General features: G+C 38.8%; 1 protein-coding gene across 5 annotated transcripts; it reads right to left on the bottom strand.

Annotated features, from left to right (window-relative positions):
• Positions 1–390: 390 nt before the first annotated feature.
• On the bottom strand, positions 391–16,758 carry TMEM144 (transmembrane protein 144). Of its 5 annotated transcripts, none has more exons than XM_068942389.1 (12): positions 16,623–16,758; positions 12,512–12,708; positions 11,239–11,361; positions 10,722–10,821; positions 10,108–10,188; positions 8,067–8,148; positions 6,853–6,926; positions 5,793–5,911; positions 4,249–4,368; positions 3,672–3,769; positions 1,596–1,649; positions 391–809 (listed from the first exon to the last, which is right to left on the bottom strand). In XM_068942389.1, the coding sequence occupies exons 2-12, from the start codon at positions 12,648–12,650 to the stop codon at positions 726–728; spliced, it is 1,074 nt and encodes a 357-aa protein (XP_068798490.1). In that variant the 5' UTR covers positions 12,651–12,708; positions 16,623–16,758; the 3' UTR covers positions 391–725. The 5 variants fall into 5 exon arrangements, with proteins under 5 accessions (XP_068798490.1, XP_068798494.1, XP_068798491.1 ...); XM_068942393.1 differs by lacking the exon at positions 10,722–10,821 and adding an exon at positions 10,582–10,665 and having other exon boundaries at positions 16,623–16,702; XM_068942390.1 differs by having other exon boundaries at positions 16,503–16,659.
• Positions 16,759–21,603: the final 4,845 nt, after the last annotated feature.

Below are 21,603 nucleotides of genomic sequence, written 5' to 3'. Positions count from 1 at the left end.
TGTTCTTGAAGCTAAACAAAAGAAGTTACCAGCAAACATTAGATATTTATTTTATAGCACCATTTTTTTCTGTATTTCGTTCAAAATTCTGTGTGATTGAAAGTGGTTAGAAGAGAACGCTGTTATGTAAACTGACAACTTTAAAAAAACTTAAAAAAAATGCTTCTAAATAAAATAAATGCTTCACATCTTTTTGCATATCAGTTCCAAAAAGAATATTCCACGAAACATTTTATAGTAAAGTCAGTAAGACAGAATGCTATAAGAAAAAAAAAAAGCTTGCAAACATCTACAGCGCAACAGACTAAGAATTAAAATCCCTTTATCTGTCACCATAGCAATGCATCACAATTTATGATGAAGTGAGTTTAGTACCAGATAACCAGAAAATCAGTAACTGTAAAATCATTTAGCTTTATTTAGTATAACGCTTTGATATCCTCACTGTTACAAGCAACGCAGAAACATACATTTCAAGATTTTCTTTCATGCCAAATGCAAACATTTAGCAAAGGTTTTCTTTCTCCTTGCCTGAAGTAAGTTAGGGGTAAGTGTTCGACATACACTTGGGAGATTATAATGTATTGCAATATACCAATATTGTCTTTTGGATGATTTCAGGAGCAGAGGCAGAAATAATCAGCCCACACAATGTCCTAAGATGCAAGCTCTTTACCAGTGATTTTATTTGACAGTAGCACCACCTACTGGTCTAGATGATCTGTTCAAACTTTAGAAAAAGCTGTAGAGAGTGATCCAGCCAAAATGATGCAAAATGCTACTGTGAGTAACACGTAGTTTTGCAGTCCCTGGACAACCAAAGGGAGAGAAAAAGAAAAATGTCATGTTGCTATAATAGATACTACTTCGCAAAGAAGTAAAATACAGAATCAGAGTTTCATTTTTACGATTACGTGAATACATCCATTACGCGAAATGGTTTTATATTATGTTACTTCTACACAATAGAAGTGGTTCTATTTGTTTCTCAAAACTGTTCAATATGAGTAATTTAGGGAGCTATATATGTAGTAAATAAAATATTAACAAAATTAACTGATTAACTTAATTTACTTCTGGTATTTTTAAAGGAATTTCAGTCTATTTTCAGGTTATTTTTAAACAGTAAACACTCATGTTGAGACTATGCTAAAACATATGGAAAGGATGAAAAATCTGGTGAGTCACAAACATATGGACAATGAACATGATGGTCTTCTAGTGTGGTGCAACATTTATCTGCAGTGCCAGAGATATGACTTCTACTTCCTGCTCCAAGGATGTCTTGCGTTTTATGCCGTCACTAAAAATATCAGATAAAATAATTGATAATGGCACATTAGGTGCCTAGGAATCCTGAACAGATAAACTGAGGGAGCCTGAGGACTGCACTCCTAGTGTTCTATGCTGAAAATCCACTAGAAGAATAATTTCTTCCTTGTATATTAACGTCAAGTAGAGTAGGTTAGCCTACTGCACAGTGTTCTGCACAATCACTGGTAGATCAGTTTAGGAGCTCTGTACCAAGTCATGACGTTCTTAGAGCGAGATACAAGTAAAAGAGAGAGAGAACAGTTAAGATGTCAGTGCATTACCTTGATTTCTTTAAATACAAGGACTCCCCACATTGCAGCAACAAGGCCAGGACCCTAAAAAATAAGATTCATTTGTACATTATAGCATTTCCTAAATTGTGCCACCTTCTCATCATGCTTTTCAGGGTGGTTGTATATTGCCTGGATGGCAAATGTAGACCTTTCCATTCTGTATAATGATAGTGCTCATGGCAAAAGTATAAACATCACTGAAATCTTTATGAAGTAAGACACAATAAATTCTTCAAGAAGGATTAAAGAAGTACAATACTTTTTCAGAGAAGGCATGATTTCTTTCTGAATTAGACTGTGAAGTCTGTAGTGGCTGTCACAGTACAGTCTCTTTAGTCTCCAAACAATAAGCCTCGCCTTAGTCCAAACTACAGACTTTCATCTGTTATCACATTTCACAAGACTATTCAGGTTTCCTGGCAGCTACCATGGCTCTGCCTAACGTTTTCTTTATTACCATGACTAACTAGTTGGACAAAGTTTGCATTTATCACTCAGCATGAAATCAAAAGACTGAAACATAAATCTCTTTCCTATATATCAGGCATCTGGACAAGCACAAAGCCAGCCAGACAGGTCACAAAAACTACTGTTTATCAGCGGTGCTGTATTACAGATTTCCTAGCAGCAACACAGTGATATACAGTGATAATTTCCAGGCATTCGTGGAAATATTTTTCCCCCGTGAAAGCAGTGATCTGAATTCCTGTGACTGATGGGAAAATATTTTCTGAATATGAAGCAAAAACTGCCTCTGTTGATGTTTCCCACTAAAATGGCTCTGGAGCCACTCTCAGAAATACTTGTCGGGTGTGTGGACAGTGATCTTTCCATCTTCAATACAGCTGGTAGGACACAGACGGAAGCTAGCAGGAAACAGTGTCTTGTGCTGAAGATGTTTGTGGGCTGCTGTTTCTTAGCAGAATTGCCAACCTTTATTCAAATAGCAGCTAAGGTATTATTTCACTTTCTAGACCATGTATATTGCTAGAGGAACGTATCTTCCCTTTTAAAACTGAAGTAAATTGTTAAAGGGATGTGATGAATAGCTGTCTGAAATTCTCTCTGGAATGAAGTAGAGCAGCAGTTCCCAAACTGTGGTCCAGAGAGGCAGTTTCTCATCAACGCTGTCTTTATATTTTTCATTTAGTGATTTCATATCCTTACCCTATAGGCATACTGATAACCAAAGTTACAAAAGCTGCTTTCCATCAATCCTTCAATTTCTACTTAGAATGATCCAGAGTCTTTTTTTTTTACTGCATACTGCGGAGTTTATTCTGATTCACTGCATCTTGAGGCAAAGCGTAATCCCTGTTAATGGTGTTTCATTAGTTTGCAGCCAAAATATGGCTGCTCAGCAGAACTTTGTTTTTGATACTTACGAGCTTTCATTTGCCAGAAGTTATCTAATGCTGCAGCACCATTTAGTAGATTGGCAAGAGAGTAAAGGCAAAGTTTATTTTTACCTAGTGACAGAATTTATGCAGCTTCTGTAAATTAACAGTGCTTTGAAGGTATAACATCATGAAAAACCGGCCAATTTATTTTTCCTTCATTTGCACAAGGTCATTATTTTCAGCAACACATAACCTGTTTTACATGTTCAAGAACTGTAATAAGAAAAATACCTGACTCAATTACGCAAAATGAGTCCTAGAGGATGAAAATCACAAAGGGAGAAATGCAGAACAAAATGTATCTGCTGAAATGAAAATATTTAACCTGCTGGTCAGAGAATGTGTACAATTCTTTTATCAGCTCAGTTCACTGACTGTTTAATAATGTTACAGCGTTGGTTGCAGAGCTTTGCTTTTTATTTTAACCTGAAGGCCTACGCTTTCAGCTCCCGTGTTTTTATGCTTAGCATTGACCAAGACGGTGCTTGTCAATCATACATGTTTCTATAAAAACAAAAGCTAAGACAGACAAGCAAAATAAGAGGAAATGTATATTTTTGAATAACAAGCTCTGGACACCTCAAAATTTCAACTTTATCCCACAAATGGAAAAAGAAAGTCTTTGCTTTAATTCTAATGACAGATTTTCTTCTTATATACTTACTGCAGTAATTATTGGAAAGCTGACCACAGCACTGAGGTAGTGATTGGCTACAAACCAGCAGCAATTGGCTATTGCCCAAAGCACACCAGAAACAAACCCTAAAACAATAAATCCCAGTCAAAAACATGTACAGCAAGGTAAAGACAGCAATTTGTGAAACACTTACATTTACAGCATAATACAGCAACAGAATATTTTAGTATGTTAACTATTTTAACAAGCTGGCTTTGATAATCTAAATCAAAACTCAAGGGATAATATCAGCTACTCCAGTTGAAGTAGCCAGTTAATTACAGTTCAGAATTTTCTGGGCAATGTGTTCCCCACTCTGGCAAAGCGTCAGTTTTAGAAAATCCACTGTATGCAATGTCACATTTCAAATTAGAATAAAATTTACCATTGTTTCCTAACCTTAATTAATTAACCCAAATACAAGTGTCCTTTCAAAAGAGACAAAAAGTCAAATGAATAGACTTCCAAGGTTAACTACAATTCCAATACAAATTTCGAATTAACCATGGCAAAATTGTCAGAAGAGGTATTTGAAATTAATTGCTAAACTAACAAATAGTCCTACCTGGCAGTATGGCTTGGGGATAAACGTCAGGTTTGTTTTTTCTGATTGCACAGTAGATCAAAAAGTATATGGTACTTGTAAGAAAGATTCCACTGAAGTGTGCAAAAACATAATCTAAATCTGAAAGAGAAATTACAAAACTGTGTTTAGTCTAAAGGATCAGTTGTTATTAATTTTAACTAAATTTATTTCACTGATAGTATTCCTGTACACAAAAATCCTTAAGGTGTTAATGCTAATACCTCAAAGTTTAATTGTGGTTGTGAGGAACAGAGCTGCAGTCTGACTGTGGATAGATTTGACTGGTCATACGTATGATATTAAACCTGAACTGACTGCCAAATGGACCCTAGCATTTATCACAAGCTTTTATGCATTTCTGTGAGTTGTTTTTTTTGGAACTCTCTTAGTTAAGCTACAATATTAATTTAATTTAAAAACGTGACAAAATCCTCACTTGGGGCTACTAAACTGGGTGGCTGTGGTGGTGGTGGTGGTGGTTTTACATAACTACATTCCCTCCTGACTATCTACAGCTACATTCCATACATAGCCCTGTTTCTTTTCTTTCTGCTGTACGTTTAAAGGCAAAACAACTGCACATACAACAGAGGCTCAAAAATGCAGTTTTTTGTCTTTTTTTAATCTTGAACAGTCTATTACAGTTTTGATCAAGATAAACATTAACAATAATGAAACCTTTATGGAATATATTTTGATACATGCTAAAGATGGAATATCTCCAACACGGTAAAGCAGCAGATGTAACGAGATGATCTCTATCTCCTTAGAGTTGTGGATCCTCACTGGGAAAAGCAGCTACAACAATGACAATGGCTGTTTTGTCTAACTTTGGATTTATAAGTTGCTGTATTAAAGAGACAAATTGTATATGATACAATGAATATTTTTATGGCAACATAGTGCTGTCTCAATGCTATGTTACTTTTAAGGAGCTGTTGGTATTAACAGACTGGTTTACAGTAAACCATAAGGAAAATGTTTCTGGACAAATGTTGTTTGAACAACAGCAATGCTTACAAGCATATTGTTAAAACTTACAAGTTACTGTTAAAAGGTTTCCATTTCAAAAACTGTAAGGTTTTAATTATTCAACTTGTTATATATCTCTTCTGCTCATCAGTTATGTTCAGCCACCTTCTGTTCCTTTCCTGGTACTAATTTGGCAATTGATAGAACTTGTGCCCTTGTTTATCACATGTTCAAGGCATATGGACTCGGTATTTTGAGAGTGCTAGCTTTGTTTCAGAATGCATTACCATTGCATTTAATACTGTGAGTTAAGTTTGGTATTTTCTGCTCTGTTTCCCACTGTTCTTCTAATGGTGAAATTCACCTCTGGGGAAAGGACTGCTAGTATTATCATTACTACAACTCAATAATGTGCAACACAGCGCAGAACTGATTAGTTCTTTGTCACCATGTATTTCTGGGATTATCAAGTATTTCACTCTGTGCCTTTATCAAAGCAAAGACCACAATGCAGTGATGAAGTAAAATAAAAGTGACCTATTAGCATTTACCAAATTGACTTGCTCCTGTGTATATAGTTCCATTTCTTCTTCCATGGTCCTTGATGTAAAGTACAGGTACAAAGCTGGAACCATAGAGTATTCCAGCTACTACAGCCAAGCTACATCCTCTTTAAAAAGAGCCTCGTGTTAATCAGGGACACAGACAATATACTTAACATAAATCCGATACCACAGTTTTAAGACTGCAAATCATAGGAAAATTGCTTGCTAGCAATGCTATAAAAATAATACATTTTAGCACATTTTTATTTTGTAGTGTAGAAATGGTTCAAAACAGTAGCTTAGTTTTCCTGAACTATCCGGCCAAGAAACACAGACAATCCTCGCCCCAAGAGCCTGCAGTCTGGGTTAGTGACAAGAGACATCAACTAACTAGGATTCCTTAAAAGACAAGCTGGGAGAAATCCAACAAAAATATACTTAAAACGCTCATCATTACATACCATAGATCAGTGCCTCCCACTCTCAACTTCACTGTTGTAGTCTTTTCATTTTCCTCATAACCATTCTGAGGTTCATTGTCTCCTCGCTCCCCTTCTCCCCCTCCAGAACACCATCTTTATTCCCCACACTACCTTTCCAGCTACTGTTTCCACCTTGCCCCTTGGATCACTTCTGCTGTCTCCTTGCCATACTGCCACACCTTCTCCAGCTGTACACATCTGGGACCCCTCTCTGGAAGTGTGTTATTAACTTGGGCTCCTCGTAATTTTGAATGGTAATTAACCAGGTGATACAAACCAGCTCTGTAATTACTCAATTACTATTGCTATTTATTCTGAAAATATTGTTATTATATAATAGTAATTAAAACTCTGACTTTATCAGTAAGATAAAGCATACTGAACAATCAGAATTATCTAATTAGTTTAGCAGCTATTCACACACACATATGCATACTGTACAAATATTTTAAAAGCTGTTATTTATTTCGCCCATGACTGTTCGGTAGGTACAGTACAGGACACAAATTCTGCTCTTACTCTGTGAACAATTACTTTCTTTGGCTATTTGGCTTGTACCAATAAAAAAATTTTTAATGACTTACATGACTCTCTTTCTTGCTGGAGACAGTCTGTTCACCCATGAGTCATCAGAATTATTTGCAGAAACATTAATAGACTACAGAAAAACATGAGTTTTTACTCAAGTCTTTAAAAAATCTGAAACACTGTATTCAATTGAACATTTTTTGCACTAAGAAAGGAAAACTAAAAGTGGAAGGAGAAACGAAATAAATTTATAGAACTGCTCTCAATTAAAGAAAGGAGAAATATGTCTGGAAATAAACTGTAATAATAGGATCTACCTGCCTAAAGTTTAGCAGTGTTTGGCTATGGACTTTGGGTTTACTACAAAATAGAGAATCGACAAACATTTCTTTTTGTCTGCAAACAGGTCTGAATTTCAAAACTTGTCCTTTCTAAAATTTGAGGAATGATTTAATCCATAGATTTCACTTAGTGTTTTCACCTTTTGCTGTTATCTGTGGTATTACTTGCCATCAGAATATTAGGACTATTTGCACATGAGGACATAACATAACATAAAAGGGGCCTACAACACAAAGAAGTTGGAATATTCCTTTGTCCTCATCCTGTAAAGTTGTCTTTTGTGATTTGCTCTGGTAAACTGGAATCTCTAATGAGCAGCGAGCACAGCTATACAATGAGGAACTCTATTCATTTAGCAACTGATTTTTGGTAACTGACTGACAATAGCAAGGGCAGGGATAGGCAAAGGTTGTGGGAGTGTACTGTTCTCCAGCTTTTGTCAAAGGAGCGATAGCCAATCTGGTACCAGAGCCCCTGGTCTCTAGCCTGTGCCACATCCAATGCTGAGAATCAGAGAACCACAATAAGCGCTTTGACAGTCTTGGCTCTGTAAGGCGGCAAAAAATCTGGTGCATAAGAGTTATATACCCTGCTGCCTTTCAAGTAAGCATTCTCCTACTTTTATAGTTCCAAAAACAGTAAAGGAAAAGACTGAGTCTTTTATATAACCTGTGTCATAATGAAAAAGGACTTGCAAGCCATTTAAAGCAGACAATAACGAAATACAACTGGGCAAAGACTTTTTTGCTGCTCACATTTTGACTGGATATACAAGACCCACAAATGAAATACAAACCATGTGTATTTATGTAGTTTTATGTAGTTTACCAAAATCCTAACAGATCTGGTTAGCATTAAGTTTTTTTTTTGTTTTCAAACTGATGCATATTTTCACTGCTGTAAAAAAAACCAACTGTAGAGTACTTACACTTTCTCTCAGTAATGGGGTGCTTTCTAATGAAGCTGAAGAACTCTGCACTTCAGTCTTTACAAAAAGAAATATGACAGCACTGTGAAGAGAAATATATGCCAATAAACACCAAAGATCAACCAACTCATGAGAACGCAACATTTAGCATCCAGAGACAAAAGTTATTTGAACGCATATTACTTATTTCATTTTTATCACCCCAGCGTCACTTCAATGTATCTTTAAAATGCAGCTGCTTTAGACAACCTTAACAAATCACTCACACAAAAATAATTAGATTAGTCTTTGCATCACTTTATAGTTCTCTCTTCTACATAACGAGACTGAAATGCCTCTTTTAAACAGTGTGCAGTTAGTCATATGCTAACAACACTTGCTTTAAGTTAACAGTGCCCTTTTGTGCCAGACCACATGTATACTGGAATATTTGCACAAAAATTCTATATGGAACTTCAGACCTGTATAGAACTGGATTGTTGCTCAGGACGAAAGTTAGCTTTGTGCCTTCCGTTATATGCAAGTGGGGGAACGCTGTCCTTACGGCCTCGTGCATATGTGCAAGGAGAAGGGGTAATGCTAAATGGTGCTCCAGTGCACTGAGTGAGTCAAGTGGAGAACGAAGGGGAACGTTAGTACTTGTACCCCTAGCTCGATAAAATCACGTAAATATGTGTAATGAAAACTGGCAGGTGCTGGTTTTCTTAACGCAAAATATTTTAATGATTTGGGAATTCCTTCTCAAAGCTGTAAATAGAATGTCTCCATCAAGAGTGATTCATCTCCTGCTGAAGGAGTAGGGAGAGATATAAAAAGATGTCAACTTCCTCCAGAGGGACTAGGTACATGCACAGAGGTCCCACACAGGAGGCTAAGATGAAACACAAGCTGTGAGCTCTACAGAGCAACACATACGGGTTTTGTGCAGCCTGCCAGGAAAACATGTTTGGTCAGGATCTTTTTCTTGTTGACTGCTCTTCCATGGTATCTCAGAAATAGGAAGGAAGCAGGTGGTGCACTGAATAAATCCATCAGGCAGGAATAGCAGCATTGCTACTATTTTGTGAGTACCTCACAAAACCATGAAGTACATGGAATGGTAATGGGTAAAAAGCTACGGATTCTCAGGAGAGGATGAGCGGAAGCAAAATTCATAAATATTCTGAAGGCAGCAGCTCGCTCCTAGCAATCAGGAATGGGCTCCATTGTCTCAGTGTTCTTAACACCCCTTTTTTCCTAGAGGCATTATGTGTACAGACTGCTTACCACACTTATGGTAAGCCTACTGTCCTGAAATTTTGAGCCATCCATCTGCTCCTAGAAAGACCTTCCTGGCCACCCAGTTGGAAAGCATGGATGTTGCTGCTACATAACAAAGACCCTCTTTCCTCAGTGTTCAGATCAAAATCTTCACTCCTACAAATAATAAATATGTGAGTAGAGATCTCTCTGAGGATCACAGAGAAAATCCCTGCTTGGGAGTTCTTAGAAGTGTAGCTTAAGAGTTACAGGACAGGAAGCTATTAAGGACAAGAGATAATGCAAAGTCCTTGGCTTTCCATGATCCTAAAGGATCCAAGAAGGGGTCCTGTGGCCTATTCTGTGGTAGGAGGAGGGATTCGTACCACCGACTGAAGCGAGACAGGAAATCTCACAGAGGTTTTCTCCCCAAGATTCTTCTACAGAGTTTTACTAAGAATAATTTTCCTCTTTCACAAACTTTGGGTAAAGTGCCCCATATGAAATATCAGGCTAAGAAGAAAGTAAATGTACCTCTGCTTTGCCTTGAACATGCCTACCACCATAAAAATATATTTCTACAGTTATGAATACCCATTTCACCACTCTACTGGAAATCAGGTATGCTTGTACTCTGAAATATAATACTGGCCAACTAGGTATGGACAACTCATGAATTATGTGGCAAATGAACTTGCAGAATGTGCCTTAACCCATTTACCCTCTGGTTAAATTGTCACAGTAGTTACTGAATATATGATATTTTACATTATAGAAATGAATAATAATAATAATCTTTTACCTTAACAATGAAAGTCCAGCTCCAATGTAATTTAATATTGGTCTTGATACCTCTTCTGGGTCAATTCCAAACCAACCAAACCTGGAATATTTACCTAGTTTCACTTAATTGCACGGACTACATACAAATATTTAAACTATAACCAGGAATTCTTTACTCATACAAATGATTCTACTCATGCCTAGATTTGCAATATTGCACTGGTGCTTCAGCTGACTTGCAAAAAGACAGGTTTTCTTAAAAAATAATCTTTAAACTAACTGAAATCAACTTTTTTGAATCTGTAAATTGAAAGATTGAAATTAATGTAAATTATTTTATCAGCCCATATTGTAGAAGAAAAAATGCAATGTACTAGTTTCATGTTAACAAATAAAATATTTATTCAATAAATTACGTTACTGAACATCTTGGGCATTTTTCTTCCTATCGCGAAAAAGAGGAAACACAAAAAGACAGAATAAAATAATTAACCTGAGTACTTTCTTCTGAGAGGGAAAAAGATCTTTTATGTATGATAAATCCTCCTTCTTAGTGATAATATTTTCACTGTAGTTACTAATGAAGAAATGGCAACATTAATAACACATGACTTAAGACTTAAGTGCACTCACCTTGAACTTGCCCAGCCTGTTAGCAAATTAAAGGAAGCCCATATCAAAAGACCAAGAGCTAAGCCAATAGTTTTAACAATAGGGACAACTGTAACATTACCTGAAATACAAAACCCACAAAATTCAGCTCAATCTATTAAAAACTAGAATATGATATTGCACAATTTTCCACAGATTCTGAGACTGTTCAGAAAGTAAAGTGATTTAGGCAACTACAGATTAATGTTTTTTAAAACTAAATACATTAGACATGGACTTTTCTTCAATACCATTTTTAAAGTTATTTTTGGTGTGAATTTGCTACTTATAAAAAGCTGAAAGCATTAACTAGGGCCACCCAGCATATGCAACATCATTATTCACAATAATATTTCCTATAAGAGTACAGGTCTATTAATGCTGAGACTAAGAACTAAGAAGAATACCTTGTATATAGAAGAGCTTTTAACACTTTTTTTTTTTTAAGAAGAGTTAGGATTACTTTGTGTTTCAAGGAGTAGAACCTCCTTCTCCTTACCTGTAGCCCACACAAAACCCCCAACCATAGCCAGAGGCCAAAACCGGGGGCAGTTTTGGATTAGATTGACCACCAAAGAAACTATCCATATGGAAGCACAGAGAATCCATTGGAAAAACATGCCTATGGAAAAATCAAATGGTCACAATGGTTAAAAATAGACAAGTGGTAGAATACTGCATATGTGAATCTCTTACCTCTTAACTTACTAAGTTTTAGATGAAATATTACAGAAAAAATTGAAATGTGGGCATCTCCTTAGTGAATTTCAGGGAACCAACGTTACAGTACATTTAAGGATATATTTTAGGGGGGAATATTAGAAGTCAACCACTTACTTAACTGCAAAAGACACTTTGCTGGGCAACATTACGCAGCCCAGATTCTCAAACTTTGGCAGGTTTCTGACAAAGAGGGTATTAAGTTACTGCAAACTTCTCCCACCCCAGGAGCAGCCAGCACAGCTTACTGAATAGGACAAAATAGCTTCGATGCGATTTTAATTTGTACTATATGGCATGCAAGCTTTTCCACTAACTAAATCCAAGACATGCAGGTTGATACAAATGCTGGGCACATCTCTTCTACCTTTGCAGACCCTCTAGGGGTCAACAGTAGGTAGATCAGTTAACTTTATGCTGGCTGAGTTAAAACTTGTTAGTACTGTTAATTTCCAGCCTGTAATGCAGTTATTATTACAATAATACAATACAAGATTTGTTCATCTAAGGATCTGGTAACTGATTATGTCTCATACAAATGTGGAATTACAATAGGAACCCAGTAGAGTAAAGTGATAAAATTCTAAGTAGGAAATAGAAGTCACTGTTTTCTCTTACTGAGCCACTAGATAGAAGTATTAAAACTTCCTTTTTTTATTGTTTTTATGTTATCTTATGTCCACAACTGAAGGGCAATACTCCAAAGTCTAACAACTTGTACAGCGTAAATAACACTGCCAATATGTATTTTAGATTCCCCATAAGGGTAGAAGAACGGGCATTTCACTTTCCATTGTGAAATGCTTGTGAAATACACATCATGACTGCTAAAGTGGACAACAACATATAAGAAGAATATATTAAAGTTTTGCCACATCCTAAAGAATGTGTTATTACTTTATACTCTAATAGTAAAGAAAATGAAAACATGCTCCAGCGATCAAGACTGTGATGATATTTATAACTCTACCTCTAGAAACTTTCACATTTGCTGGTAAAAGACCATTCTTACTAGCAAAAAAATTAAATAAAAATATAAATAAATTGTTTACCATCACCAGTATCAAATTTCTTAACAGGCACAAAGTTTGTCCCGAATAAAAGGACAGCTACTGTAGAAGACGTAAAGCCAATAGTTAGATCTGTTCCATTGCTGCTGTTAAAGGTGTTATACGCGTTCCAGATGTTCATTTCTGTTCTGAAGCTGCCTCTTTTTGTGGAGTTGTTTTACTGTAGGTCCTGACAGGTTCTGAAATAAGAGAGTGTAATTAAATATGTGGACCACAACAACACTCATGTAGCTTGGAAACACGTAGCTTAATGGAGCCCACTTTTCTACCTCTCAAAAGTAGAGAAAACTGGCAAAGTATACCGCAGAATCTCATGAACAGCTGCCATAACACTTGAATGCAAGTGCAACCTGAGAAACACACACACACAAATTCTCTTCTATGGATCATAAACAACTTCACACAAAAGTGTGTTTGAAAACATGCAGCAACATGAATGTAGAGATGCACTCAAAGGTTATGAAGATTACAGTGTATGAGGCCTTTGGAAAGCCCTAGAGCTTCACAGGGAGATGCCCTGTCACAACATTTCTAACTCCTAAGCCAAATAGACCACATTGGGGTGTGTAAAACAGCAAGGATTAGGCAACTAGATAAAATCCTCACTGATGGAAGAAGCTGCAGTAATGTGCAATCCCATTGCCTAGAAGTCAGGATTGGGCACAGAGATTCCACAGAAGAACAATATGGGAGCACAGGGTGCTCTAATTGGTAATAAAGCATGAATAAAAGTTCATTTTTCCCGTGGGGGAGAAAAGAAGCCGCCTAAAATTTCTTCCTTCGTTACACATAGCTACAATTAAGTAAAATACAGGTGAAGACTTCTTTTTCATCCCATAATGCCAGTTTTTTAGTGGGAGATTCATCTGGAGGCCAAGCTCAACAGAAGTAGTAGCATGTATATGCTTTTGATATGGACTATAACGCTGATAGAAAAGGCGTCTCTGATTGCGTTCTGACAGAACACAATCATTGTAAACATAATCTTAACACCACACTTTAAAGGCTACATGTTAAGGGAACCGTTTGGGAATGTAACTTCAAATGTCAACAAATTACAAAAGTTCTTTATTCTACATTGGGGGGCTTCCTGATTTCAAAGAGTTTTACACTGTTAAAAATGACAAAGGGTAGCTTTACGCAGTCAGTATAAAAGTGCCTATTTATTAGGACATGCAGGCAATTCTATCGCTGAAGTAATGCTGTTTATACTGACTACAACGTTATCCCAGTGCAGTTAGACATTTTCCTGTGAAGGTGGACCAGATACTGGAGGAAAAAAAAGTTGAATTAGGATGGGGGATATCTGGCCATATCTTGTAAGAGGTACCGTGACTACACTCTCCACATAAAAGGAAGAGCCGAGTTGCCTCGCACCCATTCATACTACTTTACCCTGAAGCCTCACCCTCTCTGGAGTACTTAGGATATGGAGAACTGCATCTGCTGAGGTGGCGCTTTTACCCACACCTCCAGCAGTGCCACCAGCGTTGGCTGAAATTAATTATTTGTATTAGCAGATGAAAAGTTCAATCCCCACAGGGAGTATAACTGTTTAGCTTAGTCTCTGTAATTTTTTCTCCTTGAAAGATGTTAGGATATTTTTTCCTTGAGAACTTAGGAAAAACACAGGTGGCATTTAGCAGAACATCATGAAGGTACAAGGGGACAGGTATTTCATTTGTCTGATTCTCTTCTTCTCCTTGTATTCTTTGTCCTTCTTGTCTCCTTATAGGATAAGCTCCTCCAGACACTGTTCACTGTATTAACAACTTATCCGTAAAATGTTTTGCCTGGGACCTGTAGGAACCAAACAGCACAAGTAACAATGCTGGGATTCCTTCGAAGGCTGACTTCACAGGCTGAGAAACACTGTGACACCACAGGAAGGGGTTCAGACAGATAAAGGCTTATGTGAACTATCTTCATCCATCAAACTTGCTGACTCGCTGAGTGAATACATTAAATCCCTTTAGTGGGCAAGTAAGGCACAGGGGCTGGCTTTTGCACAGGAACAACTTCATGTAGGGACACAGAAGTAAAGCTGATTACCCTGCACACGTGTGAACGCAGGACTCTGCTGTTCAGCCTTTAATTAAATGATTATTTGGGTAAAATATTAAGAATCTTTCAGAGAAAAGGCAGTTTTTCATCCTTGCTGGCTTTGTTACTGTAGAGAGAAATATTATTTTAAAAATATTTTATTTTTGTAGCTACTAGGAGGCAAAGTGTGTGCTGCAGGGCAAGATACTTTTCTGCTTGCTTTTTATCTTTTAAAATCTCTATACTGTGCACAATGAAGACTGCTGCACAACTGAAGAGCTGGAATCACGACACCAAAAATACAAAGGAAATTAAACTTCTAATTAACTGTGAAATAATATGCTTTATTCAGACTGTTTAAAAGTCTCTGTCTTTCCAACCTTTGGGGCACTTGGACTTCAAAATTTGGTTTAACTTCAGGAAGAATTTCCTACTCTATTTTAATGTTTCACAAGAAAACTCAGCTAGACGAGGCCCTGAACAATCTGATCTAATTTTGACGATAACCCTGCTTTGAGCAGGGAACTGGACTGGATGACCTCCACAGGCCCCCTCTAAGCCAAATTATTCTATGATTATATGATCCAATGTCAGGAGGAAATGATGAACTGGCACACAGCGCTGAACTGACTGCACTTGTTTTGCACATACTTGGGCACTGGCCTCTGTCCGGCTGAGAGAGCTCCAGAGGGCTCCTTAAGAGTCCCTTTTGTTCTCTCTGAGCCAACGAATTGCCAGACTCACTTGCCAGCAAGTGTGCCTCCCAAGGCTTATAGCTACCAAGTGCCAAACCAGAGGCACTTGCTAAAGTTGCTTAAATGTTGGGAAGTAGAGGCAAGTGGAGTCATTGCTTTTATTGGCGGGGCTACTTAAGGGGTTCCTTAGTTGCTGCAGAAGATCATAAAATTTTGCTGGTATATATTGGCTTCATTCTACTAATTTCACTTGTTTGACCTCATTAGAAGGTCACGTTCTGTATTTTCACGGTTTCCTCAGAAATATCCCACCACGCTATTCCTTTGAGTAAAGGGAACGACAAATTATGATGCTCGCTTAACGCAGCAACGGCTTGCTGTCCTCTTTGCAGACAAGTATGAAATCCCTGAGCACCTTCCTCTGAAGGTGGACCCAAAACATTGCCACGATCTGAGAAAAACGGCTCATGCGAATTGAGCAGGTATTTTCAGAGGCTGCATGCCACAGCACCAGCTTATTTGTAAGTTTCTCCTGTAACCTCTTTGCAATCAGGGGCAGGTATTTCCACTCTTATTTGAGGAGACTCCTGGCATTTCTGAGAAGGCGCACTCTGACGTGACACTAAAACCTCGCCAGCTGCTAGAAAAACGTTTCTTCTTCTCGCTACGACGAACGCTTTTGAAAGGTAATTCTTCAGGCGGTATTTTCAGTAAGCTGCGTCAAATAGCAAGGAAAAATAAGCAGGGGAACTCACTACGTCGCCAGATTTTATTTCTCCTACTTCCACCAAGCAGAAACGTGTACCAGGATTTCAACAGAAACGCTCTCAAAAGCAGGAAATGACCCAAGTACGTGGCAGGCTGCACAGCCAGCCACGAAGGAAACACCAGCAAGCTGCGTGTGGCAGTACTGCCCGAGCCTGTTCACCCGCCGAGTGCTCACAAATACCGTGAGGAGAAGCTAAGAAAATTCACTCTCTAACTAAAAACCTTCCTGATCGCTGGTTTACTGGGTCATTTCTGCAATCGCCGTGGCCGCTTCGGGACCCGCCGGTTTCACAGCGCTCCCCCCCCAAAAAACAAACAAACAAACAAACAAACGTGGCCTCCTTCGCCCCTGGCCGGCCAGAAGCACCAGCCAGGTTGTCAAGGACCTCGCGAAAGCAACCTGCCCCCTCTCCAAACACTGATTTAAGACAGCAAATATCCTTGCACGCGGAATGGCAGCAGCCTACTTTTCTCTTACAGAACCGCGGCCGCCGGCTCTGTTTTAACCAGCTCAGCTCCTGACCCTCCTCTGCCCGGACACCTCCCTGCAAGCCCCGCTCAGCGTTACTCCGGTCCTAGTTACTCACAAGCCCGTCCCTGCCGCTCCGGCTTCCCGCACGGGCCGGCTCCGGCAGGCGCCGCCCGCCCTCCAGCCCGCCTCCGCCTCCCGCCCGGCGCCCCGCTCTCCCCATCCGCCATTACGGCCGGGGCGCTGCGTCGCCATGGCGGCGGCCCCGGCTGGGCGGCGGGGGGCTGAGCCGTCATGGCGGCGGCGGCGGCCCGTGGGGCGGGCAGGGGGGGGGAAACCCGCATGATGGTCGTGAAAGGTGTCGAAATAGGCACTCACGATGTGATAAACCCCCTCCCCCGTCTTAAACGGGATCTGACGAGCCTTTTAATTATTTTATGTTTTAGTGGCGATTCACCCGAGTATTTCACAGAGCGAGGTTGTCTGGGGATAGGAAGCGCGCGAGTGTGGGCAACTTCAAAGCCAGGAGGCAGGAACAGGGTTTCCCTCTGCCCCCCCGGCCCCGGAGGGTGTGCAGGCCGGACCCCCTATGCTATGCATTGCACGCTGTGCTCGGTACTATGTTTTTTCCTAATTCAGCACCCTGCTTCGAGTCATGTTTAGAAGACAGTATTTCTGTGCTGCTATGAAGACTGTAGCGTAAGCTTCCGGGCAGATTTTCCTGCCGTGTGGTATCTGGGGCCTCGAGAGTCTTTATTTTCATCTTTATCTGGGGCCGCCCTAATATCACGCGTGGAAAAAAGGCACCCTAATTTTGGGTGCCCGACTGGCAGTGTCCAGGCCCAAAATGCGCTTCTGCCTCACTGGGAGACAGAGCCAGCCAAAAAAGCGGCCAATTTCTTCTGCCTCGGCTGAGGCCTGCCAGCCAGCTGCAGAGCTGCTCGGGCCGTTGATGTAGTCCCTACAAGGCAAAGAGGACCGAAAGAGCGTGCTGAGCGTCGTCGGGCTGTGGGAAGGCAGTGACATTTAGAAATCTGCTGCCTGGAGAGGAGGCAGGGGCTACTGCTTGTGTTATAAGCAGGAAGGCATGGAAAATATTGGTGGCTGGCTCCCAGCTAAATTAGGGCAGCCAGGCTGGGCAGCCAGCGCAGAGCAGATTTTTCAAAGTACAGAAATTACTCTGTGAAGCCCCCACTTTGTTCAAGTGCTAAAACCGAGTGAGAAAATTTTTTGCAGAGCATCAATAAGAGATTTTTGCAGATTTCCCTGTAAGGATTTGACCCAGACCAATTAAAGTGTAGACTGTTAGTCAGCATGTTTAGTCATGAAGCAAACATTTCTCTCTCTCCTTTCGGAGTACACTTTCCGGACGGCAGCTCAAATCCATCTCCTTGAAAACACAGCACAAACCTTCAAAAGTAACGTTTCGCATTTTGAAAATCAAATCCACATTATCCATAATAATGATATACAGTTTTTCTTGAGAGTAAGTCCTCGGGCCCATAGACTCTGTAAAGCTGAGACTGTATCACACATCAATCATTTCAACATAAATGTCTGTACATGTGACATTTAGAGAGATGAACTGCAGAACGTCTCTATGGAAACGGTTTAGCTGTAGTGCATCCAAGAGGAACAACATCCCATGCTATAATCTCAAACGCGGCTTGGAGAAAAAGAAATGCTATTTATTCTGAAGGCATGCATGAATCTGCATGTTACATTATTTTATTAAGCATATTTAATACAAAATGTTAATCTTTTATATTGAACTACCTGCATAGAGAAAACAAGCGTACCCACAGTAATGAACCTAGCATGAAATGACATCCCTACAAATGTCCAGGGAGAAAGAGGTGTTTTGAGTTTTGACCTCAGAATACTCCTGATACTGAACAATATGGTGTGACCCAAAATCTTGTCTCTGGTTTCATTTGGAAGAACAGATCTCAAAGGAGTCATCAGTAACCAGTTCTAACTACTGTCTCCATCCTGTTTGAGCTGATATGCATCTATTCCTCGCTGCTGCTGCTTTGAACCATGCAGGTTTTGCTGCATCGTTTTCCTGATCCACACAGTACCTGAAACGGTACTGACCATGCGAATGAAACACATCGACTATGGAGAGATGCTAACTCACTGATTTGTGCCGTTTGGCTTTCTTGAAATCGTAGATTGTTGGAGGTGAATGTGTATGGGAAAGGAAGTCCATGATATTTACTAGCATGGAAAATGGCAGCATTCATATTTCAGAGCCTCCTATGAACATAACAATGTTGCACACGTAAAGATGGTCTTTTGTTGCAAAATGCTCTACAAACCAGCACAGAGAATATTTTGTTCTTTACCAAATCACAGCAGCTTCTGCAGTAATGACTATAATGGAAAAAAACAAACTGGGACATCCTGGCAGATTTAAAAAGTGATCATTTTAAAATCCCATCTCTCTTAAAACTGAAATGGCTGAGTGGAGCAAGAAGTAAGGTTAAGATGGAGAAATAAAAGATATGCTACTTTAAAATATAGAACTGTTTCTTCTAAAAGTTGGCATTCGATCTAGCATTCTGGAGGGAAACGTATTAGCTGCTAGGTAGCTCGTTGTATTCATAATAATATTGTATTGCCATGTTGTTGCAAATGGTTTCCTCTGTACTTTGCATTTATCTTTAGTTCTTTGGATACAGTATTCGTTACTCCAAAAGGCTGCACTTAATCTAGATTAAAGAAGGAAGAAGAATACCCAGGACAGATGTTGTAGGAAAGGATCATGAATAATAAATCAGATGAGAAAGAAGAGGCTGTATTAGTAGGATTAAAAAGGATGAAAAAGGCGAAAGGCTGTAAGGGCTTGCATATGGGATTTATGCATAAACCACATGAACAGGAGGATTTAATAACCTTCTGGTGAATTAGTGAATCTTCATTATTTCCAAAAAATGAGTTACTACTGTCCTTCCAGTTTCAGAAGTTTAAAACTGGAGCAGAGAGTTTAGGTAACTGAATGGTGCTGTTTTCGGTTGCCAGCATATAAGTCAGAAAGCTGGAGCTTGTGGTTCTTGGTCATTGGCTGAGCGCACTCATCTCCTGCAGGATGCTGCTCGAGGATGCTGCTCATGCTGCCCACAGGTTGGCCAGAATTTCAGAAGTTAAAAAAAAAAACAGCATAAGAAATAATCATAAATATGTAATTTGGTTATTCATTTACATTTTCAAAGCTATGCCCAGGAATGAAAAAGACTAGAAAATACCTCTTAAATTCCTCTCTTCCCTCTGCTGCTATTCTCTCGTGTTAGTTTTGATATTCCTGTGCCCCTAAACTTAGAAAGGGATAACACTGGCCATGGAATATGGGTATATAAAGAAGAGACATGAGAAGAAGTTGACTTTAATGGATGCAGACAGCAATATCACAAAAATAGTTTAGAGCAAGAAATAAATACAGACATTCCTGGCTAAATATAGGTAGGCCAAGTGCAATAACCTAGGCTGGAATTTGGTCAGACAAATAGCATTGTTCAGTCTATTCTTTCAAAAAATTGCTCTGGAATTTTTTATGACCACAGATAAAGTACCCTTTAAGCTCAGCAATGCTCTTTAGTGCTCCACTACAGCTTTGGGTTAATAATAATTTAGAAGGAAGAATACTGCCAACCTGAACAGCAAACATTTTCTTTGTGTCCTCTGAAACACAAAGAAATGTTTGTTTTCCAAACAAGTCCGTAGCCATTCCACCCTTGACTATTTTGTGGAATCTGGTAGGGTAGTGGAGTTGTACTGAAGAGCAAAAAAGGAGTGTTTCTTGATATGTTACCTTTTAAAGATCCAGTTATGAAATTTAGAGGCACATATCTCCTAAATTAGCAGGACAGTACATATACAGGATATTCCTGTTTTGTTGAATTCTAGGCACTTTCCATTCCACAAACTTTGGCAGTACAACATTTAAAGAGTGAGTTCTCTGTGAAGAATAAAAGAAATATTATTGCTATAATCACATTTTAAAAACCTAAAGAAAACGCAACAATTAACACTGTGCATCAGTGGGACCACATATTTAAATTTCTAGGCGCCATAGGAAATCAGGAATGAAGAACATTACTCTAAACCCTTTTATAATCCCCTCCAAATAATCTCTTAAAGAGTTACAGTAGGAAGATTGTGTAGGTTACAAAATTTAGAAGTATTATAGCAAAAGAAAACTGTTAGGAGCTTAAACTGGCTGGGTTTCAGCACTGCTTTATTGTAATGGTCAGGTAATGGCATTGTCTACATGGAAGAACTGCACGTTGTGAAATAATGTGATAACTTATCTAACTCAAGTGACTTGGTGCCAACAGCAATATAAGGTTAAAAAACTAGAAATAATTCTAAGACTGTTGAAAGAAATACAGTGAAGTAAAAGCTCCTTGCTGAATTATTTGCTGTCACTGTAAGTCAATGCAGAATCTAGAAGGTATAATTGAAAGATCTATTTACTTTACATTATTTATTCTTTAAGGTGTGAGTGTATATTAGGCATTTCTAATATTTTCTGCATGCTTATATGTAAATATGCATGAAATTCTTCTGTCAGCTTACAGTACCTAATTACCCTTATTTTCCCTGGTTTTAGCCTGGTAGTGGGCAGGAATCATGAGTTCTTAGCTCCACAGTACATGTTTTAGACAAAGAGTGAAGAAAACTAATGGCCATTGAAAAAAAAAAGTCCACCTATATGAAGTTTTATAAACTCAAATCGGACCCATCTGAAACATAAACCAGCTCCTTAGTGATGTTTCCCTTAGCATTAGTTATGGAAATGGGTATTTCTTTATTAGTTTGAATTACAGCAAACATATAATTTTATACTTAGACGAGGCGAGGAGTTAGAAGACATAGCTTTGCTATTGTCTCACTGTTTAATCCTGTGCAAGCCCTTAACTTCTCCCTGCCTCAAGTTTTCCATCTATTAGTGACAATGCTGTGTCTCATTTTGGAAAGCACAAATACAAAGCACACTCTGTAGTTGCTTAATTTCATGTGAGATTTTAAAAGCCACTATCTATTTTGATAGATATGATAGATAGACATAGGATTCTCAAATGCTATAAAATGCTGAG

This window comes from Struthio camelus, chromosome 4, assembly GCF_040807025.1.
Source record: "Struthio camelus isolate bStrCam1 chromosome 4, bStrCam1.hap1, whole genome shotgun sequence".
NCBI lineage: Eukaryota > Metazoa > Chordata > Aves > Struthioniformes > Struthionidae > Struthio > Struthio camelus.
This window is presented reverse-complemented; position numbering and strand designations above follow the sequence as displayed.